The sequence below is a fragment of the Phyllobates terribilis genome, unplaced genomic scaffold (genome assembly GCF_046119375.1).
Source record: "Phyllobates terribilis strain yellow unplaced genomic scaffold, ASM4611937v1 Scaffold_2__4_contigs__length_985480577, whole genome shotgun sequence".
NCBI lineage: Eukaryota > Metazoa > Chordata > Amphibia > Anura > Dendrobatidae > Phyllobates > Phyllobates terribilis.
In genome coordinates, this window is record NW_027362762.1 from 880,151,871 (window position 1) to 880,172,646 (window position 20,776).

The window sequence follows — 20,776 nt, forward strand, 5'->3', positions numbered from 1 at the left end:
CATGGAGGAGCTCGTTAAGCACCTGGTCCAGGCCCAGCAGAGCATGCAGCAGCAGCACCAGGAGACGACCAAACTGTTGCTTCAGCAAATCCAGTTGCAGCAAAAGTCACAGCAGCAGCACCAGCAGGAGGCGCAGCAGCACCAGCAGGAGGCGCAACAGCAGATACAGCTTTTGGCGGATGCCATCCAGAGCAGGGCAGCCGCCCCACCCCCAGGGCCGACTGATGATTCTCACGTCAGGAAGGCGGTAAGGCGGGCCATGCAGAAGATGACCCCTGGGGATGATGTAGAAGCATTTCTGACTGTTTTTGAGAGGGTGGCTGATCGTGAGAGACTTCCTCCAGCACAGTGGGCAGAGGTTCTGGGGCCATATTTATCGGGTGAACCCCAGAAGGCGTATTTTGACTTGGCGCTGCAAGATGCTAAGGAATATGCCAAACTAAAGACAGAGATCTTAGCACGTCTAGGAGTAAATATGGCGGTGAGAGCCCAGCGAGTTCATCACTGGGCGTATGCTAGTAACAAACCCCCTCGTTCGCAGATGTTTGACCTCCTGCATCTTGTTCAGAAGTGGCTACAACCGGAGTCCTCCACTCCGGCCCAGATGGTTGAGCGGGTGGTGATTGACAGGTTCATGCATTCCCTTCCCAAGCCAGTACACACCTGGGTTGCCCAGGGTGATCCCCAGAACGCAGATGACTTCATCGGCCTGGTAGAGAGGTACCAGGTAGTCGAGAGATCTCTTGGGAAACCGGATGCAGTCACTTCTCCCTACTGGGGTACCCAAAAGGGGGCGGGTTCACCATGGAAGGGGTCTAGAGCCACCACTGGGGGACGTCCCACTCCTACTGAAGGTGCCTTTAGAACAGTTGGTAAAGATATAGTTTGCTGGCGGTGTCACCACCCTGGACATGTAGCCGCCAGGTGTCAAATATCCCCTGAGCCCATGGACTGCAGCCTAGGCAGACGGGTCTCCTATTATGCCTATCCAGCCTGTAGCGTGGACTGTCGACCCGGCTAGGGGCCGCAGGCGTGTGCAGTGTCCATTAATGGAATAAAAGTGCTTGGGCTGTTGGACTCCGGGAGTCTGGTGACCTTGATCAGAGCATCCCTTCCCCACCAGTTGATCCCTTCCAAAACCCTGGGCGTTCAGTGCATCCATGGTGACGCCAAGGACTATCCCGTGGCCACAGTAACAGTGGGGACAGACTGTGGTGCCCAGTCCCATGAAGTCGGGGTAGTAAAGGACCTGATACATCCCGTCATATTGGGCCGTGATTTTTCCTTATTCTGGGACTTGTGGGGGAAGGGAACTGGACTAAGTAGCATGGGGAAAAGCCAGGTCCTTGAAGAAGAACCACCAATGAAGTCTCAGATGGAGGAGTTCCCACTGTGCGTCCTTGTCGGTGATGAGGGTGAGACGGTGACCGAGGAGGCCGACCTCCCTGCGTTAGATATGTCCACAGAGAACTTTGGGACTGCTCAAGTTTGAGACCTGACCTTAGAAGGGGCGTTCGACCAGGTTACTGTATGTAATGGGGTTGCCCAAGAGCCGGGGGCCGACACCAGATTTCCCCACTTTGCAGTGCAGGGGGAGTTGCTATATCAGGTGGCCAAACTGAGGGGCGGTGAGATAGTGGAACAGCTGTTAGTGCCGGGGCCATACAGACGGCGGGTGCTAGATATGGCCCATTCACATGTTCTGGGGGGACACCTAGGGGTCGAGAAAACTCAGGAGAGGATATTGAGAAGGTTTTATTGGCCAGGGTATTATCGAGAAGTTCAAAACTATTGTAGGTCCTGCCCCACCTGCCAAATAACTGCTCCCTCCTCCCACTTCCGTAGCCCCTTAGTCCCACTACCTGTGATAGAGGTTCCCTTTGAGAGGATTGCCATGGACCTCGTGGGCCCCTTAGTTAAATCAGCTCGGGGCCACCAATATATCCTGGTCGTCTTGGACTATGCGACTCGGTATCCGGAAGCGGTTCCCCTAAGGAACATGTCCAGTAAAAGTATAGCCCGAGAGCTGGTCCATATTTTTGCTCGGACAGGTCTACCAAAAGAGATTCTGACAGACCAAGGAACCCCCTTCATGAGCAAGGTGATGAAGGAGCTTTGCAGAGTCCTTCAGATAACTCAGCTTCGGACCTCGGTTTATCATCTACAGACGGACGGCCTAGTGGAGCGCTTCAACAAGACCTTAAAGGCGATGCTCAAGAAGGTCGTTGAAAAGGATGGGCGAGACTGGGACTACCTGCTCCCATTTCTGCTTTTCTCGGTCAGAGAAGTTCCTCAAGCCTCCACTGGCTTCTCTCCATTTGAGCTCCTATATAGGCGGCATCCAAGAGGTCTCCTAGACATCGCCAAGGAAACTTGGGAGGCTGAAATCACGCCACACCGGAGTATCATCGAACATGTCGCCCAGTTACAGGAGAGAATGTCAAAGGTGATGCCCATCGTGAAGGAACATCTCCTCCAAGCGCAAGAAGCCCAGGCGAGGGTCTATAACCGGTCGGCGAGACTAAGACAGTTCCAGCCCGGGGACCGTGTTTTGGTGCTGATCCCTACCGTCGAGAGCAAGTTCCTCGCCAAATGGCAAGGTCCATACGAGGTGGTGGAGAAAGTCAGCGAGGTTAATTATAAAGTCCACCAGCCTGGCCGAAGAAAGCCGCATCAAATATATCATGTAAATTTGCCGTGGCGGGACCATGAACCTGTGGAAACTCCTTGCCTGGGAGCCGCACCAGAAGGCAAGGTGGAGGAGGTCACTATTGCAGAGACTCTATCATCTGCCCAGAAGCAACAGTGTCGAGAATTACTACAGCGGAATCGGGAGCTGTTCTCAGAGTTGCCGGGGCATACTCAAGTGGTAGAGCATGATGTGCTGACAGAGCCGCACGTACGAGTGAATCTGAAGCCGTATCGGATTCCGGAAGCACGCCGGGAGGTGATCTCGGCCGAGGTGAAGAGGATGTTAGACCTCGGAGTAATAGAGGAGTCAAAGAGTGGGTGGTCGAGCCCAATCGTCCTCGTGCCGAAACCCAATGGAGAGTGGAGGTTTTGTAATGACTACCGCCGGCTGAATGAGGTATCCAAGTGTGACGCGTACCCGATGGCCCGCGTCGACGAACTCATCGAGAGACTTGGACCGGCGAGGTACATCACCACTCTCGACCTGACAAAGGGCTACTGGCAGATCCCCATGTCCCAGATGGCTAAGGAGAAGACGGCTTTCTCAACACCTGATGGGTGTTTTCAATACACGCGGATGCCGTTCGGACTACAGGGGGCCCCAGCCACTTTCCAGAGGGCTATGGATCGGATCCTAGCCCCACATAAGAAGTATGCCGCAGCTTCCCTTGACGACATTGTGGTCTTTAGCCCAGACTGGGCTAGTCACCTACCTAAACTACAGGCCGTTCTGGACGCGCTAAGGAAGGCAGGATTTACCATAAATCCGAGAAAGTGTGCCATCGGGAAGGAGGAGGCCAAGTACCTGGGCTATGTTGTTGGGAGAGGCGAAATAAAGCCGCAAATCAAGAAAGTGGAGGCAATTCAAACCTGGCCGCAACCACTCTCGAAGAAGCAGGTGAGAGCATTCCTAGGAATGGTGGGATACTACCGGTGGTTTATTCCGAATTTCACCATGATTGCCGCGCCACTAACGGATCTTCTAAAAGGCACCAAATCATCCATGGTGAAATGGACGGAAGAAACGGAGACCGCATTTCAACAGTTGAAGCTAACACTGTGCAAGCAGCCGGTCCTGGTCGCACCAGACGTCAAGAAAGAATTTGTGGTCCAGACGGACGCTTCAGAGGTTGGTCTAGGGGCTGTACTCTCCCAAGAGATAAATGGGGAAGAACATCCCATTCTCTATCTAAGCCGAAAGCTGTCCTCCTGCGAGAAGAACTATGCCATAGTAGAGAAAGAGTGTTTAGCCATAAAATGGGCCGTGGATACACTGAAATATTACCTACTAGGCCGGAAGTTTAGATTAGTATCAGACCATGCCCCGTTGAGATGGTTGAGGGAGAAGAGGGGTAAAAATGACAGGGTAACTAGATGGTTCCTAGGGCTTCAAGAGTTTAACTTTCACGTGGAGCATAGGCCCGGGAAGTTACATGGGAATGCAGACGCCCTCTCTAGGATTCCCTGCTTGGTGTCAGAAGGTGCCCAAACCCCCGGCTTTGGGCAGAGGGGGGGAATATGTGACAGTGTCACTGGTTTTATATGTGAGGGGAGGTATGTGTCACTCAGGATGCTCTCCTGTGTGAACTAAGACCTACTTTATTTTTCTGCCAGCATGTTATATGCTGGTAGATTTACTCTGTTAAAGGGTGTGCAGTTTTATGGGAATGGCAAAGAGGGCGGGACGCCATTCCCCCTACCTCCCCTCGGGGTGTGGCTGAGCAATGTGTAAAAGCTCAGTCCCTTTTTTTTTTTCTCTGGAGTGTGGTCTGGAGAGGGAAGCCTCCAGACAGTATTGTGGAAGCTGCAGAGCTTTTCACATGGACTTTAGCAGTGCAGTTTATGCTACCGAGAGCGGGCGGAACCCGCTCATCGATGGACTGAGTTATACTTTGTTTTGTTTTTTCCGTTTAACCCAGAGGGGTCTTGTTTGTTTTTTCCTGTGAAACCCTGCATGAGTTTATGGCTGATAATAAACCAGCAGAAAGGAAACCTGAGAACGTGTGTCCTGAGTCTGCCTCCAGGAGAGCCGAGCGAGTCGTCTTGCCACAACGTACACATACAGACATACATACATATTGGAACACAAATTCTTAAAAAATATATAAAACAGACATAAATATATATACACAGTCATACACACTGATATACACAGATATTCACATCATACATGCACACACACACATTAGAAATATTTTTAATATGGGGATTGAGGAAGGTCTCTAACCTGCCCCCGGTCCTGTCTCCAGTTCAGCTTCTCTACCATGTGGCTGTGCAGGGCCGCCGGCGTGTCACAGACATGGGGCCCTGGACCATCAGAGGGGCCCACTCGCTCTCGGGGTCCGGGCTGCTCCCTCTCATTTGTCCAGGGCTGCCATCGTGTCAGACATGGGGTCCTGGACCATCAGAGGGGCCCACTCACTGTCGGGGCCCGGGCTGCTGCCCCCGCACCTGTGCATGACCTCTGGCAGTGTTTGATTGCCGGCACTTCAGACATGGCCATGCGCAGTGCACAATGCACTGTGTCTGGTAGTAATGACGCGGCAGAGGCGGCACACAAGCACAATTAAAGGCGCAGTGTCGCCCCTGCCGTGTCATTACTACCAGACACAGTCGCACTGCGCACACCCATGTCTGGTGAAGTTCTGGCAATCAAGCAGCGCCTGCGGTCCTGGCTGCACAGATGCTGGGGAAGTGGCCCGGGCCCCGACAGCAAGTGGGCCCCCCTGATGGTCCAAGGCCCCGGCACTTGCCTGGGTGCGCCAGGTGCTGACACAGGCCCTGCAGGTGAGTATAAGGCTTTTATTATGTTATTTTTACACAGGGACACTGCGGGAGCAGACTACTACTACTCCCAACATTGTCCCTTGCTCGTGCTGATCACAGCACGAGCAAGGGACAATCATGATGGCAGTGTTCAGCACCCAGCACTTGGGAACAGTGCTCACTGTACCACTGATTCCCAAACTACAGTATGTGTGCTCCTGATGCGGCACACGGGCGGCACACGTGTGCCACACTGACACGGATATCTCCAGTATGGGTTTTTTCCGGTACCGGAAATATCCGGACGTGTGAAACCAGCCTAAGTGTGCATACAAAAAATCTTCATTCCTTCATTTTCAGACCCCACTGATATGCAGTTTGCAGCCTGATACAAGTTTCAGACTTTACACTTGTGGGAGTGTCTCTCCCAGTAATATAGGCTGGATGTGAGGTTTGTGTGTCAAGGGTGCTGAGAATTTTCTCTTCATGTGCTTTCCTCCTTTTTATAAAGAATGTTGTCTTTGCCCTCCTTGAAATACTTTCTCCACTCTCCACTGCTGATTTGTGTACCACCCCCCATTCTCCAAGAGAAGGGAGAAGGAGATCAGAGAGAGCTGATGGATTTGTAACAGTTTTGCAAAATACTCAGCTAGAAAAAAACACTTACAGACACTGCAGCAGCAAAATAGTAGAACATTTTTAAAGCAATTAAAAAAGGTTCCTAATTCCTTCTGATTGTAACTAGTGTAGTGTATGTATGTTAAAATACTGATCACCATCTTCTCCTGTTCCCAGCGCTGTTCCTGTACACTTCTGAACCATATTGCATTTTAGTGTGTGCTTTTTTAACATGCGTTTTTCTCAAGTTTTTGACACTTCGGTTTTTGACTCTTTTTCGTGTGTTCTGCTTTAAATAAAGCTGCTTTGTTTTTGATACTTCCTGATTTATTGATATACTTAGGTGCGAATTACTTGCATTTTTGATGCGTTTCCACCTCGGAAACTGTCACGCAAGGTGTGGGAAAGACTTAGTGCAACACAAAGGGAAGAGGGAAAGGAAGCCCAGACTCTAGGCAAAGGGGGGAGTGGAGACCTATCTATGATAGACTATCACCCTGTCTCCCCTAACGTCCCTATATTGGCTCTTGACCAATCGCTGCACGCGTTCCTCACCCTGTCTTTCCCTGGCGTTTGGCTAAGGCTAGGGAAAGGAGGAGATTAGCACTAGTCGATCCCCACTGACAACAAGGGGGACAAACAAAGGGGAATTGCTTAGCTTTAGACGATTCCAGACAACTGCGCACACGTCCTCAACACCAGAGAGGAAGAAGTACTGCTCTTGCTCAAGCCTTCACAAGGAGGAATGAATATAGCCGTCACCTCCCTCTGGAACACAGCAGGTATTTATACACCCAGGCCAGGGTGTTAATTAGCTAGAGGAAGGTAGCCGCTGGGTCCTAGAGACAGCCTCTAAGAAGGTGTCTATAATGCCAAACATAGAGATTTCTTGCAACTAACTGCAGGGCGACTGTCTGTCACTTCTGACACACCCGTGACAGAAACACTCTATGAGCTCATCAAGAGAATGCCAAGAGTGTGCAAAGCAGTCATCAAAGCAAAAGGTGGCTACTTTGAAGAACCTAGAATATAAGACATATTTTCAGTTGTTTCACACTTTTTTGTTAAGTATATAATTCCACATGTGTTAATTCATAGTATTGATGCCTTCAGTGTGAATGTACAATTTTCATAGTCATGAAAATACAGAAAAATCTTTAAATGAGAAGGTGTGTCCAAACTTTTGGTCTGTACTGTAAGAGATGTGAATTCTCTGTACAACACTCCAGAACACGTCAAAACTTTGAGAAATAAGTGTCTCACAACCAATCTGTATTTTTTTTCTAGTCTTCTACAACGCTGAACCTGGAGGCGGTGCAGGCCATGGCGTTCGATGGCTGTTACCACGACAGTGACGCTGACCTGAACTATTCTGTGCATTCCGAGGAAAGCGTATCTCGCGGGCGGGCAGCCAGTGTGGCCACCCTAGACGCAGCTCGTGTGAAGCGCAAAAAGTCAATTAAAGGGAATGTTGGCAGAATAATCCTTGAGAACAATCATGCCATAGACACTTATTCCAGGATCATCTTTCCCGTTGTCTATATTTTGTTTAATTTGTTCTACTGGGGCATGTACTATTGAGAAGGGATAAATCTGACGTGGTACATGGGATTATACTTTCCGAATGTGCTCTACATGGAAAAACACAAGGATCCTGTGCTCAGGATTGGCCTCCTAAGAGATATATTGATAAATGATATTGATAATGCTGGTGTTGCTTACACTGTATTTCCAGTCATTTGTTCAGTTTCTTGTAGAGATGTGCCTGCACTAATAAAACACCATATTTTTATTTATAAATATCTAATTGTTCTCTTCTATTGTGACCTCCACTGAAATCCTTGGAAACCCTGGTTGGAGAATTCATATTCTCAGCTCCCATTGTGCGCATGCTCTTATCCATTGTAGTGAAAATCAGTTAATCCTCAAGAGTTATACATACCCCTTCTTAATAAAGTTTATTAACCCCTTAAGCCCCGAGGGTGGTTTGCACGTTAATGACCAGGCCAATTTTTACAATTCTGACCACTGTCACTTTATGAGGTAATTACTCTGGAACGCTTCACCGGATCCCCCTGATTCTGAGATTGTTTTTTCGTGACATATTGTACTTCATGATTCTGGTAAAATTTCTTCGATATCACTTGCGTTTATTTGTGAAAAAAATGGAAATTTGGCGAAAATTTTGAAAATTTTGCAATTTTCAAAATTTGAATTTTTGAGCCCTGAAATCAGAGAGATATGTCACACAAAAGAGTTAATAAATAACATTTCCCACATGTCTACTTTACATCAGCACAATTTTGGAACCAAAATTTTTTTTTGTTAGGGAGCTATAAGGGTTAAAAGTTCACCAGCGAATTCTCATTTTTACAACAAAATTTACAAAACCATTTTTTTAGGGACCACATCACATTTGAAGTCACTTTGAGAGGTCTTTATGACAGAAAATACCCAAAAGTGACACCATTCTAAAAACTGCACCCCTCAAGGTGCTCAAAACCACATTCAAGAACTTTATTAACCCTTCAGGTGCTTCACAGGAATTTTTTGAATGTGGAAGAAAAAAATGAACATTTAACTTTTTTCAAAAAATTTTACTTTAGACCCATTTTTTTTTATTTTCACAGGGGTAACAAGAAAAAATGGACCCCAAAATTTGTTGTGCAATTTCCCCTGGGCACGCAGATACCCAATATTTGGGGAAAAAACACTGTTTGGGCGCACGGCAGGGCTCGGAAGGGAAGGAGGGCCATTTGACTTTTTGATTGTAAAATTTGCTTGAATAATTAGCGGACACCATGTTGCGTTTGGAGAGCCCCTGTGTCCCCAAACATTAGAGCTCCCCCACAAGTGACCCCATTTTGGAAACTAGACCCCCCAAGGCACCTATCTAGATGCATAGTGAGCACTTGGAATCCTCAGGTGCTTCACAAATTGATTCATAAAAATGAAAAAGTGTTTTTTTTTTCACTTTTTCATTGTTACGAATCAATTTGTGAAGCACCTGGGGGTTCCAAGTGCTCACTATGCATCTAGATAGGTGCCTTGGGGGGTCTAGTTTCCAAAATGGGGTCACTTGTGGGGGAGCTCCAATGTTTGGGCACACAGGGACTCTCTAAATGCAACATGGTGTCCGCTAACAAATTTAACGGAAAATCGGCTCAAATTGTTAGCGACACCATGTTGCGTTTGGAGAGCCCCTGTGTCCCCAAGCATTGGAGCTCCCCCACAAGTGACCCCATTTTGGAAACTAGACCCCCCAAGGCACCTATCTAGATTCATAGTGAGCACTTGGAACCCCCAGGTGCTTCACAAATTGATTCATAAAAATGAAAAAGTGTTTTTTTTTTCACTTTTTCATTGTTACGAATCAATTTGTGAAGCACCTGGGGGTTCCAAGTGCTCACTATGCATCTAGATAGGTGCCTTGGGGGGTCTAGTTTCCAAAATGGGGTCACTTGTGGGGGAGCTCCAATGTTTGGGCACACAGGGACTCTCTAAATGCAACATGGTGTCCGCTAACAAATTTAACGGAAAATCGGCTCAAATTGTTAGCGACACCATGTTGCGTTTGGAGAGCCCCTGTGTCCCCAAGCATTGGAGCTCCCCCACAAGTGACCCCATTTTGGAAACTAGACCCCCCCAAGGCACCTATCTAGATGCATAGTGAGCACTTGGAACCCCCAGGTGCTTCACAAATTGATTCGTAACAATGAAAAAGTGTTTTTTTTTTTCACTTTTTCATTGTTACGAATCAATTTGTGAAGCACCTGGGGGTTCCAAGTGCTCACTATGCATCTAGATAGGTGCCTTGGGGGGTCTAGTTTCCAAAATGGGGTCACTTGTGGGGGAGCTCCAATGTTTGGGCACACAGGGACTCTCCAAATGCAACATGGTGTCCGCTAACAAATTTAACGGAAAATCGGCTCAAATTGTTAGCGACACCATGTTGCGTTTGGAGAGCCCCTGTGTCCCCAAGCACTGGAGCTCCCCCACAAGTGACCCCATTTTGGAAACTAGACCCCCCAAGGCACCTATCTAGGTGCATAGTGAGCACTTGGAACCCCCAGGTGCTTCACAAATTGATTTGTAACAATGAAAAAGTGAAAAAAAAAACACTTTTTCATTTTTATGAATCAATTTGTGAAGCACCTGAGGGTTCCAAGTGCTCACTATGCATCTAGATAGGTGCCTTGGGGGGTCTAGTTTCCAAAATGGGGTCACTTGTGGGGGAGCTCCAATGTTTGGGCACACAGGGACTCTCCAAATGCAACATGGTGTCCGCTAACAAATTTAACGGAAAATCGGCTCAAATTGTTAGTGACACCATGTTGCGTTTGGAGAGCCCCTGTGTCCCCAAGCATTGGAGCTCCCCCACAAGTGACCCCATTTTGGAAACTAGACCCCCCAAGGCACCTATCTAGATGCATAGTGAGCACTTGTAACCCCCAGGTGCTTCACAAATTGATTCATAAAAATGAAAAAGTGTTTTTTTTTTTCACTTTTTCATTTTTATGAATCAATTTGTGAAGCACCTGAGGGTTCCAAGTGCTCACTATGCATCTAGATAGGTGCCTTGGGGGGTCTAGTTTCCAAAATGGGGTCACTTGTGGGGGAGCTCCAATGTTTGGGCACACAGGGACTCTTCAAATGCAACATGGTATCCGCTAACAAATTGTCGGCTCAAATTGTTAGCGGATACCATGTTGCATTTGAAGAGTCCCTGTGTGCCCAAACATTGGAGCTCCCCCACAAGTGACCCCATTTTGGAAACTAGACCCCCCAAGGCACCTATCTAGATGCATAGTGAGCACTTGGAACCCCCAGGTGCTTCACAAATTGATTCATAAAAATGAAAAAGTGTTTTTTTTTTCACTTTTTCATTTTTATGAATCAATTTGTGAAGCACCTGGGGGTTACAAGTGCTCACTATGCATCTAGATAGGTGCCTTGGGGGGTCTAGTTTCCAAAATGGGGTCACTTGTGGGGGAGCTCCAATGTTTGGGCACACAGGGACTCTCTAAATGCAACATGGTGTCCGCTAACAAATTTAACAGAAAATCGGCTCAAATTGTTAGCGACACCATGTTGCGTTTGGAGAGCCCCTGTGTCCCCAAGCATTGGAGCTCCCCCACAAGTGACCCCATTTTGGAAACTAGACCCCCCAAGGCACCTATCTAGATGCATAGTGAGCACTTGGAACCCCCAGGTGCTTCACAAATTGATTCATAAAAATGAAAAAGTGTTTTTTTTTTTCACTTTTTCATTGTTACGAATCAATTTGTGAAGCACCTGGGGGTTCCAAGTGCTCACTATGCATCTAGATAGGTGCCTTGGGGGGTCTAGTTTCCAAAATGGGGTCACTTGTGGGGGAGCTCCAATGTTTGGGCACACAGGGACTCTCTAAATGCAACATGGTGTCCGCTAACAAATTTAACGGAAAATCGGCTCAAATTGTTAGCGACACCATGTTGCGTTTGGAGAGCCCCTGTGTCCCCAAGCATTGGAGCTCCCCCACAAGTGACCCCATTTTGGAAACTAGACCCCCCAAGGCACCTATCTAGATTCATAGTGAGCACTTGGAACCCCCAGGTGCTTCACAAATTGATTCATAAAAATGAAAAAGTGTTTTTTTTTTCACTTTTTCATTGTTACGAATCAATTTGTGAAGCACCTGGGGGTTCCAAGTGCTCACTATGCATCTAGATAGGTGCCTTGGGGGGTCTAGTTTCCAAAATGGGGTCACTTGTGGGGGAGCTCCAATGTTTGGGCACACAGGGACTCTCTAAATGCAACATGGTGTCCGCTAACAAATTTAACGGAAAATCGGCTCAAATTGTTAGCGACACCATGTTGCGTTTGGAGAGCCCCTGTGTCCCCAAGCATTGGAGCTCCCCCACAAGTGACCCCATTTTGGAAACTAGACCCCCCCAAGGCACCTATCTAGATGCATAGTGAGCACTTGGAACCCCCAGGTGCTTCACAAATTGATTCGTAACAATGAAAAAGTGTTTTTTTTTTCACTTTTTCATTGTTACGAATCAATTTGTGAAGCACCTGGGGGTTCCAAGTGCTCACTATGCATCTAGATAGGTGCCTTGGGGGGTCTAGTTTCCAAAATGGGGTCACTTGTGGGGGAGCTCCAATGTTTGGGCACACAGGGACTCTCCAAATGCAACATGGTGTCCGCTAACAAATTTAACGGAAAATCGGCTCAAATTGTTAGCGACACCATGTTGCGTTTGGAGAGCCCCTGTGTCCCCAAGCATTGGAGCTCCCCCACAAGTGACCCCATTTTGGAAACTAGACCCCCCCAAGGCACCTATCTAGGTGCATAGTGAGCACTTAGAACCCCCAGGTGCTTCACAAATTGATTTGTAACAATGAAAAAGTGAAAAAAAAAACACTTTTTCATTTTTATGAATCAATTTGTGAAGCACCTGAGGGTTCCAAGTGCTCACTATGCATCTAGATAGGTGCCTTGGGGGGTCTAGTTTCCAAAATGGGGTCACTTGTGGGGGAGCTCCAATGTTTGGGCACACAGGGACTCTTCAAGTGCAACATGGTATCCGCTAACAAATTGTCGGCTCAAATTGTTAGCGGATACCATTTTGCATTTGAAGAGTCCCTGTGTGCCCAAACATTGGAGCTCCCCCACAAGTGACCCCATTTTGGAAACTAGACCCCCCAAGGCACCTATCTAGATGCATAGTGAGCACTTGGAACCCCCGGGTGCTTCACAAATTGATTCATAAAAATGAAAAAGTGTTTTTTTTTTCACTTTTTCATTGTTACGAATCAATTTGTGAAGCACCCGGGGGTTCCAAGTGCTCACTATGCATCTAGATAGGTGCCTTGGGGGGTCTAGTTTCCAAAATGGGGTCACTTGTGGGGGAGCTCCAATGTTTGGGCACACAGGGACTCTCTAAATGCAACATGGTGTCCGCTAACAAATTTAACGGAAAATCGGCTCAAATTGTTAGCGACACCATGTTGCGTTTGGAGAGCCCCTGTGTCCCCAAGCATTGGAGCTCCCCCACAAGTGACCCCATTTTGGAAACTAGACCCCCCAAGGCACCTATCTAGATGCATAGTGAGCACTTGGAACCCCCAGGTGCTTCACAAATTGATTCGTAACAATGAAAAAGTGTTTTTTTTTTCACTTTTTCATTGTTACGAATCAATTTGTGAAGCACCTGGGGGTTCCAAGTGCTCACTATGCATCTAGATAGGTGCCTTGGGGGGTCTAGTTTCCAAAATGGGGTCACTTGTGGGGGAGCTCCAATGTTTAGGCACACAGGGACTCTCCAAATGCAACATGGTGTCCGCTAACAAATTTAACGGAAAATCGGCTCAAATTGTTAGCGACACCATGTTGCGTTTGGAGAGCCCCTGTGTCCCCAAGCATTGGAGCTCCCCCACAAGTGACCCCATTTTGGAAACTAGACCCCCCAAGGCACCTATCTAGATGCATAGTGAGCACTTGGAACCCCCAGGTGCTTCACAAATTGATTCGTAACAATGAAAAAGTGTTTTTTTTTTCACTTTTCCATTTTTATGAATCAATTTGTGAAGCACCTGAGGGTTACAAGTGCTCACTATGCATCTAGATAGGTGCCTTGGGGGGTCTAGTTTCCAAAATGGGGTCACTTGTGGGGGAGCTCCAATGTTTGGGCACACAGGGACTCTTCAAATGCAACATGGTATCCGCTAACAAATTGTCGGCTCAAATTGTTAGCGGATACCATGTTGCATTTGAAGAGTCCCTGTGTGCCCAAACATTGGAGCTCCCCCACAAGTGACCCCATTTTGGAAACTAGACCCCCCAAGGCACCTATCTAGATGCATAGTGAGCACTTGGAACCCCCAGGTGCTTCACAAATTGATTCATAAAAATGAAAAAGTGTTTTTTTTTTCACTTTTTCATTTTTATGAATCAATTTGTGAAGCACCTGGGGGTTACAAGTGCTCACTATGCATCTAGATAGGTGCCTTGGGGGGTCTAGTTTCCAAAATGGGGTCACTTGTGGGGGAGCTCCAATGTTTGGGCACACAGGGACTCTTCAAATGCAACATGGTATCTGCTAACAAATTGTCGGCTCAAATTGTTAGCGGATACCATGTTGCATTTGAAGAGTCCCTGTGTGCCCAAACATTGGAGCTCCCCCACAAGTGACCCCATTTTGGAAACTAGACCCCCCAGGGAACTTATATAGATTTGTGGTGAGCCCATTGAACCCCCAGGTGCCTCACAGAAAATCATAATGTTGACTTGTGAAAATATAAAAAAAACATTTTTTCCACAAAAATGCAAAAAAAAATATTTTCACAAGGGTACCAGGAGAAATTGCACCCCATAAGTTGTTGTGCAATTTCTCCTGAGTACTCATATACCCCATGTGTTGGAAAAAACTACTGTTTGGGCGCATGTAATGGCTCGGAAGGGAAGGAGTGACGCTTTTGAACGCAGACTTTGATGGAATGGTCTGCGGGCGTCAGGTCATGTTCTCAGAACCCTTGATGTGCCTAAACAGTGAAATGCCTAACAAGTGCCCCCTTTTTGGTAGTGTTAGTTGATTTTTGAATTTTGTAATGTAGTGTTATACATCAGTTGTGTAGGACAATCTGACGAACACTACACAAGTGACGTATGACAACCTGACGAACACTACGTCAGCTGTGCAGTGTTCGTCAGGTTGTCATACTTCAGAAATTAATTTAATAGTCCATCGAAGTATGGTACCTTTTGAAGCAGTCTTTCATACACAGGCCAGGTTTGTCAGGGCAGGTGTCACATTGATAAATGGTGTCCTTGCGTATTCCACTTTTATAACACACTCGGCACCTCTTTTGTGACTTTCCTTTTTTTCCGTTGTGAGGGATCTGCCCTGGGAAATGCTGGCCTGGTACAATTCTTGGTCCTTCAATTCCAGAAGTACTGGGGCCCGCTCTGTCACCGCTGCCAAATATCAGGGCCTTGATAACCGTTTCCTGAAACTGAAGATACGACGCAGAAGTCTGGCCTGCACATTGTGACAGAAGGAAAGCATTGTACATTGCCATCTGTACAATGTGCACGGCCAGCTTCTTGTACCACACTCTGGCCTTTCTCAAAGCACTGTATGGCTGGAGGACTTGATCAGAGAGATCAACTGCCCCCATGTACTTGTTGTACCCCACTACACAGTCTGGTTTGACGACCTGTGTAGTGGAACCTCGTACAGTGCTGAGTGTGCTGCCATCACCATGTATGGTGGTCAAGAAAAGGACATCCCTTTTGTCCTTGTACTTGACCATCAACAGGTGGTCGCTACATTGGGCTCTGCTCTCACCCCTTTTGAGCAGCTGCCCAATTAGCGTCTTTGGGAGGCCTTTCTGAATTTTGCGGACAGTACCGCAGGCTGCGGTACGTCGCGCAGAGAGGGACTGGAAGAGCGGGATACTTGTATAAAAGTTATCCACGTAGAGGTGATAACCTTTATCAAGCAGTGGGTGCACCAAGTCCCACACAATTTTCCCACTCACTCCCAGAACAGGGGGGCATTCAGGGGGTTCAATCAGGGAGTCCTTCCCTTCATAAACTCTAAACTTGTGAGTGTATCCTGAGGTACTCTCACAAAGTTTATACAGCTTGATCCCATACCTTGCCCTCTTACTGGGCAGGTACTGCCGGAATCCAAGCCGCCCCTTAAAAGAAATTAAGGACTCATCCACGCAGATGTCCCTTTGGGGCACGTACACTTCACCAAACTTGTTGTTGAAGTGTTCGATGACTGGCCGAACTTTGAAAAGACGATCAAAGTTCGGGTCATCGCGTGCAGGACACCTTGCATTATCTTGGTAATGCAAGAACTTGTGGATGGCCTCAAAACGTGTCCGGGGCATGACCATTCGGAACACTGGAGTGTTATACAAAACGTCAACACTCCAGTATTGCCGAAGCTCGGGCTTCTTCAAGATCCCCATAAGAAGGACCAGGCCCCAAAACTTCATCATTTCTACTGCGTCTACAGGAGACCAGTTAGAAAATGATGAAGAGAGGTTTTGTTCAAAAAATTGATGAGCGTATAAATTAGTTTGGCCCACCATGAGGTTTATAAAATCCTCAGAGAAAAAGACTTTGAAAAAGTCTATTTCTGTGAGGCCGGTGGTGTCAAACTTGATTCCTGATTCCGCTACGAAATCAGGAATCAGCGGCTCATAATTTTCGGGGGGTGAAGTCCATATAGGCTCAGTAGTGGGGGGCGCTGGAACATCTCTCCTGCGACGACGGCGGGGCGGGCCAGCAGAACCTGAGGAAGAGGAGGAAGAAGAGAAGGAGGAAGACGACGAGGAGTCGGAGAAACAAAGAAATGTGGGATCCTCACCCTCACTGTCAGTGTCGGAGGCAAGAATAGCGTAAGCCTCCTCCGCTGAATACTGAGTTTGGGATGAGCAGGACATTGTTTGTTATGTATGTGGTGCGTGTGTGTCAATACTTTGAGAGTGTGTGTGTGTCAGTACTTTATTTAGAGTGTGTGGAAAAAGGAAATACTGTATGTGGTGCAAACAGCGAGCACGAGTGTGGATTGGTGAACTATGCCACCGATCAACACTCGGCGGCTGCTGGATGTGCGCACAAATGTGTGGGGAGTGGGAAGAGGGGAGGATGAGGGGAGATCAGATTACTTACCAAAGTCCTCTCTGTTCTTCTATCAGGACCGGGAGCCTGGCGCTGGTGACCGGGAGCCCGGCGCTGGAGACCGGGAGCCCGGCGCTGGTGACCGGGAGCCCGGCGCTGGAGACCGGCGCTGGTGACCGGGAGCCCGGCGCTGGAGACCGGGAGCCCGGAGCAGGAAGACGGGAGCCCGGAGCAGGAAGACGGGAGCAGGAGACCGGTACTGGAGCTGGAGATCAGAAGCAAAAGAATTAACAGGGACACTGGGGTGAGGCGGATTGGGGTGGGAAGGGGGGTAAAAAGACAGGGGAGTGGGAAGAGGGGTAAAAAGACAGGGGAGTGGGAAGAGGGGGATTGGGGTGGATGAGGGGAGATCAGAGATGGACTTACCAAAGGGTCAGCAGGACTGGAACAGAAGACCCAGAGCGGGAGCCCGGAGCAGGAGACCAGGAACCCGGAGCAGGAGACCAGGAGCCCGGTGCAGGAGACCAGGAGCCCGGTGCAGGAGACCAGGAGCCCGAAGCTGGTGACCGGGAGCCCGGCGCAGGAGCCCGGAACAGGAGACCAGGAGCCCGGTACAGGAGACCAGGAGCCCGGTGCAGGAGACCAGGAGCCCGGTGCAGGAGACCAGGAGCCCGAAGCTGGTGACCGGGAGCCCGGCGCAGGAGCCCGGAACAGGAGACCAGGAGCCCGGTGCAGGAGACCAGGAGCCCGGAGCAGGAGACCGGTACTGGAGCTGGAGATCAGAAGCAAAAGAATTAACAGGGACACTGGGGTGGGAAGGGGGGTTAAAAGACAGGGGAGTGGGAAGAGGGGTAAAAAGACAGGGGAGTGGGAAGAGGGGGATTGGGGTGAATGAGGGGAGATCAGAGATGGACTTACCAAAGGGTCTGCAGGACTGGAACAGAAGACCCAGAACAGGAGACCGGGAGCCCGGCGCTGGTGACCAGGAGCCCGTCGCTGGTGACCGGGAGTGGAGCTGGATACTCGGACCAGAGCTGGAGACCGCTGCAGGACACAGAAAAAAAGGTAAGGGGGGGTAAAAATAGGGGGGAGGGGGGATTGGGGTGGATGAGGGGAGAACAGACTTACCAAAGTCTTCTCTGCAGGATCAGCAGCAGGCTCTGGAGCAGGAACCACAGCAGGTCAGGAGCAGAAGATCCAGGAGCTGGAGCAGAAGATCCAGGACGCTGGAACAGAAGATCCAGGATGCTGGAACAGAAGATCCAGGATGCTGGAACAGAAGATCCAGGACGCTGGAACAGAAGATCCAGGACGCTGGAACAGAAGATCCAGGAGCAGCGGCAGCAGCAGCGACTGGAACAGTGAGAAGATGGTCTTGTGGTGTCACAGAATATTCTGTGGCACTACAAGGCCCAGCACAGACACATCAGATGTGATCGCTCTGTAGAAATCCTCACCAAATGTGAGGGTCTGCAGGGCGGTCACAGGGTGATGATGGGGTGGTGACAGGTGGAGGTAATCTGATTGGAGCAATCATTGATGACATTGATTGCTCCAATCAGAGTACTTGAATACAGGTGACCAGGCGGTCACAGGGAGGTGTCACCTTTCTGTGACCCCCTGTGGTGCATGTTGTGCCCCAGCCATCTGATTGGTGACACTGATTGCACCAATCAGACATGGCTGGAGCAGAGCACGCACCACAGGGGGTCACAGAAAGGTGACACCTCCCTGTGACCGCCTGGTCACCTGTATTCAAGTACTCTGATTGGAGCGATCGATGTCATCATCGATCGCTCCAATCACAGCAGTCTGGGGGCTTGAATCACTTTACAGGGGGTCATGGGGCGGTGACAGGCAGGTCACAAGCCGGTCACCGCCCCATGACCGCCCTGTCACCGCGCGGTCGCGCTACGATCGGTGCGATCGATGTGATCGGCGATCGCACCGATCATAGCAGTCCGGGGCCAGGGCTGGGGTGTCCTAGCAACAGTCTAGGATCGGTGCTCATAGGAGCACCGATCCTAGGCTGCAGATCACTGTTTCCGGCAATCACATTGCCGGAAACAGTGAGAAATGCTGTGATTGGCTGTTCAGATTTGAACAGCCAATCACAGCGATCGCTGGTGCGGGGGGGCGGCGACAGCCCCCGGGATGATGACGCCATCTACCAGGAGGTAGGATGGCACCGTAACTTTAATGCTGTCACCGTGACTTAAGTCGCGGTGCCGCATTAAAGATATGACGTACTAATACGGGTCTGGGCATTAAGTCCCAGTGCACAGACGCGTATTAGTACGTCAGATGTCAGTAAGGGGTTAAATATCATGAAAAAAAATTGACGATTCCAATAATAGGTGTGATAAAAAAAAGAGACTAGACAATGGAAAAAAAAAACATGTGTCACGGTCTACACACAGAAAATGCACAACAATAAAAAATAGTCCACCCTATGCATGACAATGAAATATCTATAGTAAAGAATCAAGGTCCTGCATCTGTAAAAACATATCATGGGTATGCCATAGGTAACAGAGCAGAATCCTAAGCATAATATGCTGCATAAAAGTAGCCCCCACCATTTGCAGTGTGTACATGTATATGGCAAGTAACATAACATATGTATAAGCATATATTTATATATATATATATATATATATATATATATATATATGCAAGAACAGCCATACAGTGGACTTAGAAAGTGAATAAACGACTTAGTAATTACCTTTAGCCATAGTGTGGCACCTCGACGCGCGTTTCACGCAGGCTGTGGTGTCATCAGAAGGTCTTGCCCATTAAGGTACTGCTGTCAACCGATACAAAAAAGTACAGGTGCAGGGCTCAAAAAGCTGATTGAATTTAGCATAAAGTTGCATCTGAATCCATTTTGGTTGCCAGATGTTATATGCAGATTTTACTGTAGATTATTTTAAAGTACCGTAACTGTTATGATCTGCCACAAGTACTAAGGAAAGATAAGAGAAAACTGTCCCTACAGTAAAACTAAGCTGAATCCCTACGATGTAGCAGGCTGCCTGTTCCTAGCGAACAGACCCACCTTAGTCCTCGGCTAGTCTGAACGAAGACCTATAGCATAATGGGAGGGGTCCCTAAAAGAACTAAGGACTGGGACAAAAATGGGACACCTCCTAAACAGAGAAGTTGTTGCAGAACACAAAAAGACAAACTGACAAAAAGGTACTAGTGGTCCCAGAAGGACCAAGCGAACTGACAGAGAAAGGCACCGAAGCACCTGGCTAGAGAAACAGTCAAACACTGAAGTCCAGCACAGCCAAAAGGGTGGAGCTGGAATATAAAGGCAGATGGTCACGTGACCGCAAAACACAAGATGGAAAAAACAAACAGGAGAGTTCTAACAGTACCCGTCTTTTATGAGGATCCTCCGGATCCTCCAGGCCCAGGCCTATCCGGAAACCTGTTGTGGAAAGCTTTAACAAGCCTAGGAGCAGAGACATCATCCGTCCTTACCCAGGAGTTATCTTCGGGACCGAAACCCTACCAGGAGACAAGATACTGTAATCTCCCTCTATGCCATCTAGAATTCAAGATACGAGAAATTTCATATTCGCCTTCTTCCACCACAGGAGTAACTGTGACAGTGACGTCCCTATCTGATACGTCAGCCTTTTTCAACAAGGAAACATGAAACACAGGATTAATCTTCCAGGAAGTAGGAACATCCAACCTAACAGCAGACGGGTTAACAACCTGAAGCACTTTAAATGGACCCACAAGCTTAGGACCCAGTTTTTTAGAGGGAATCCTCAACCACAGGTTCTTTGAGGATAACCAAACTATGTCACCCACAGTAAACAAAACCTCCTTACGTTTCCTGTCAAAATACAAACTCAGGCCACACCTCATGGACTCCCTACCTGTCACAAAAAGCACGCCAAAAGCGAGCCACAAACTGAGGTCCTCTATCAGAAACAATATCCGTGGGAACGCCATGGAGCTTGACAATCTCCTTAACAAACGCCTTAGCGAGTGTCTTGGCGCAGGGCAACTTAATGAATAAAACCAAATGACACATCTTACTAAAACGGTCCATGA

At 48.3% G+C, this 20,776-nt stretch overlaps 1 protein-coding gene across 4 annotated transcripts in view; it reads left to right on the forward strand.

Moving 5' to 3' along the window:
• GABRR3 (gamma-aminobutyric acid type A receptor subunit rho3) overlaps window positions 1–7,875 on the forward strand; it is a 91,891-nt gene extending 84,016 nt beyond the window's left edge. For all 4 annotated transcript variants that reach the window (XM_073668164.1, XM_073668165.1, XM_073668167.1 and 1 more), the window contains one exon: window positions 7,363–7,875. In XM_073668164.1, the coding sequence (XP_073524265.1) occupies window positions 7,363–7,656 (294 nt within the window). In that variant the 3' untranslated portion in view covers window positions 7,657–7,875. The remainder of the gene's footprint in view (window positions 1–7,362) is intronic.
• The last annotated feature ends 12,901 nt before the right edge of the window (window positions 7,876–20,776 follow it).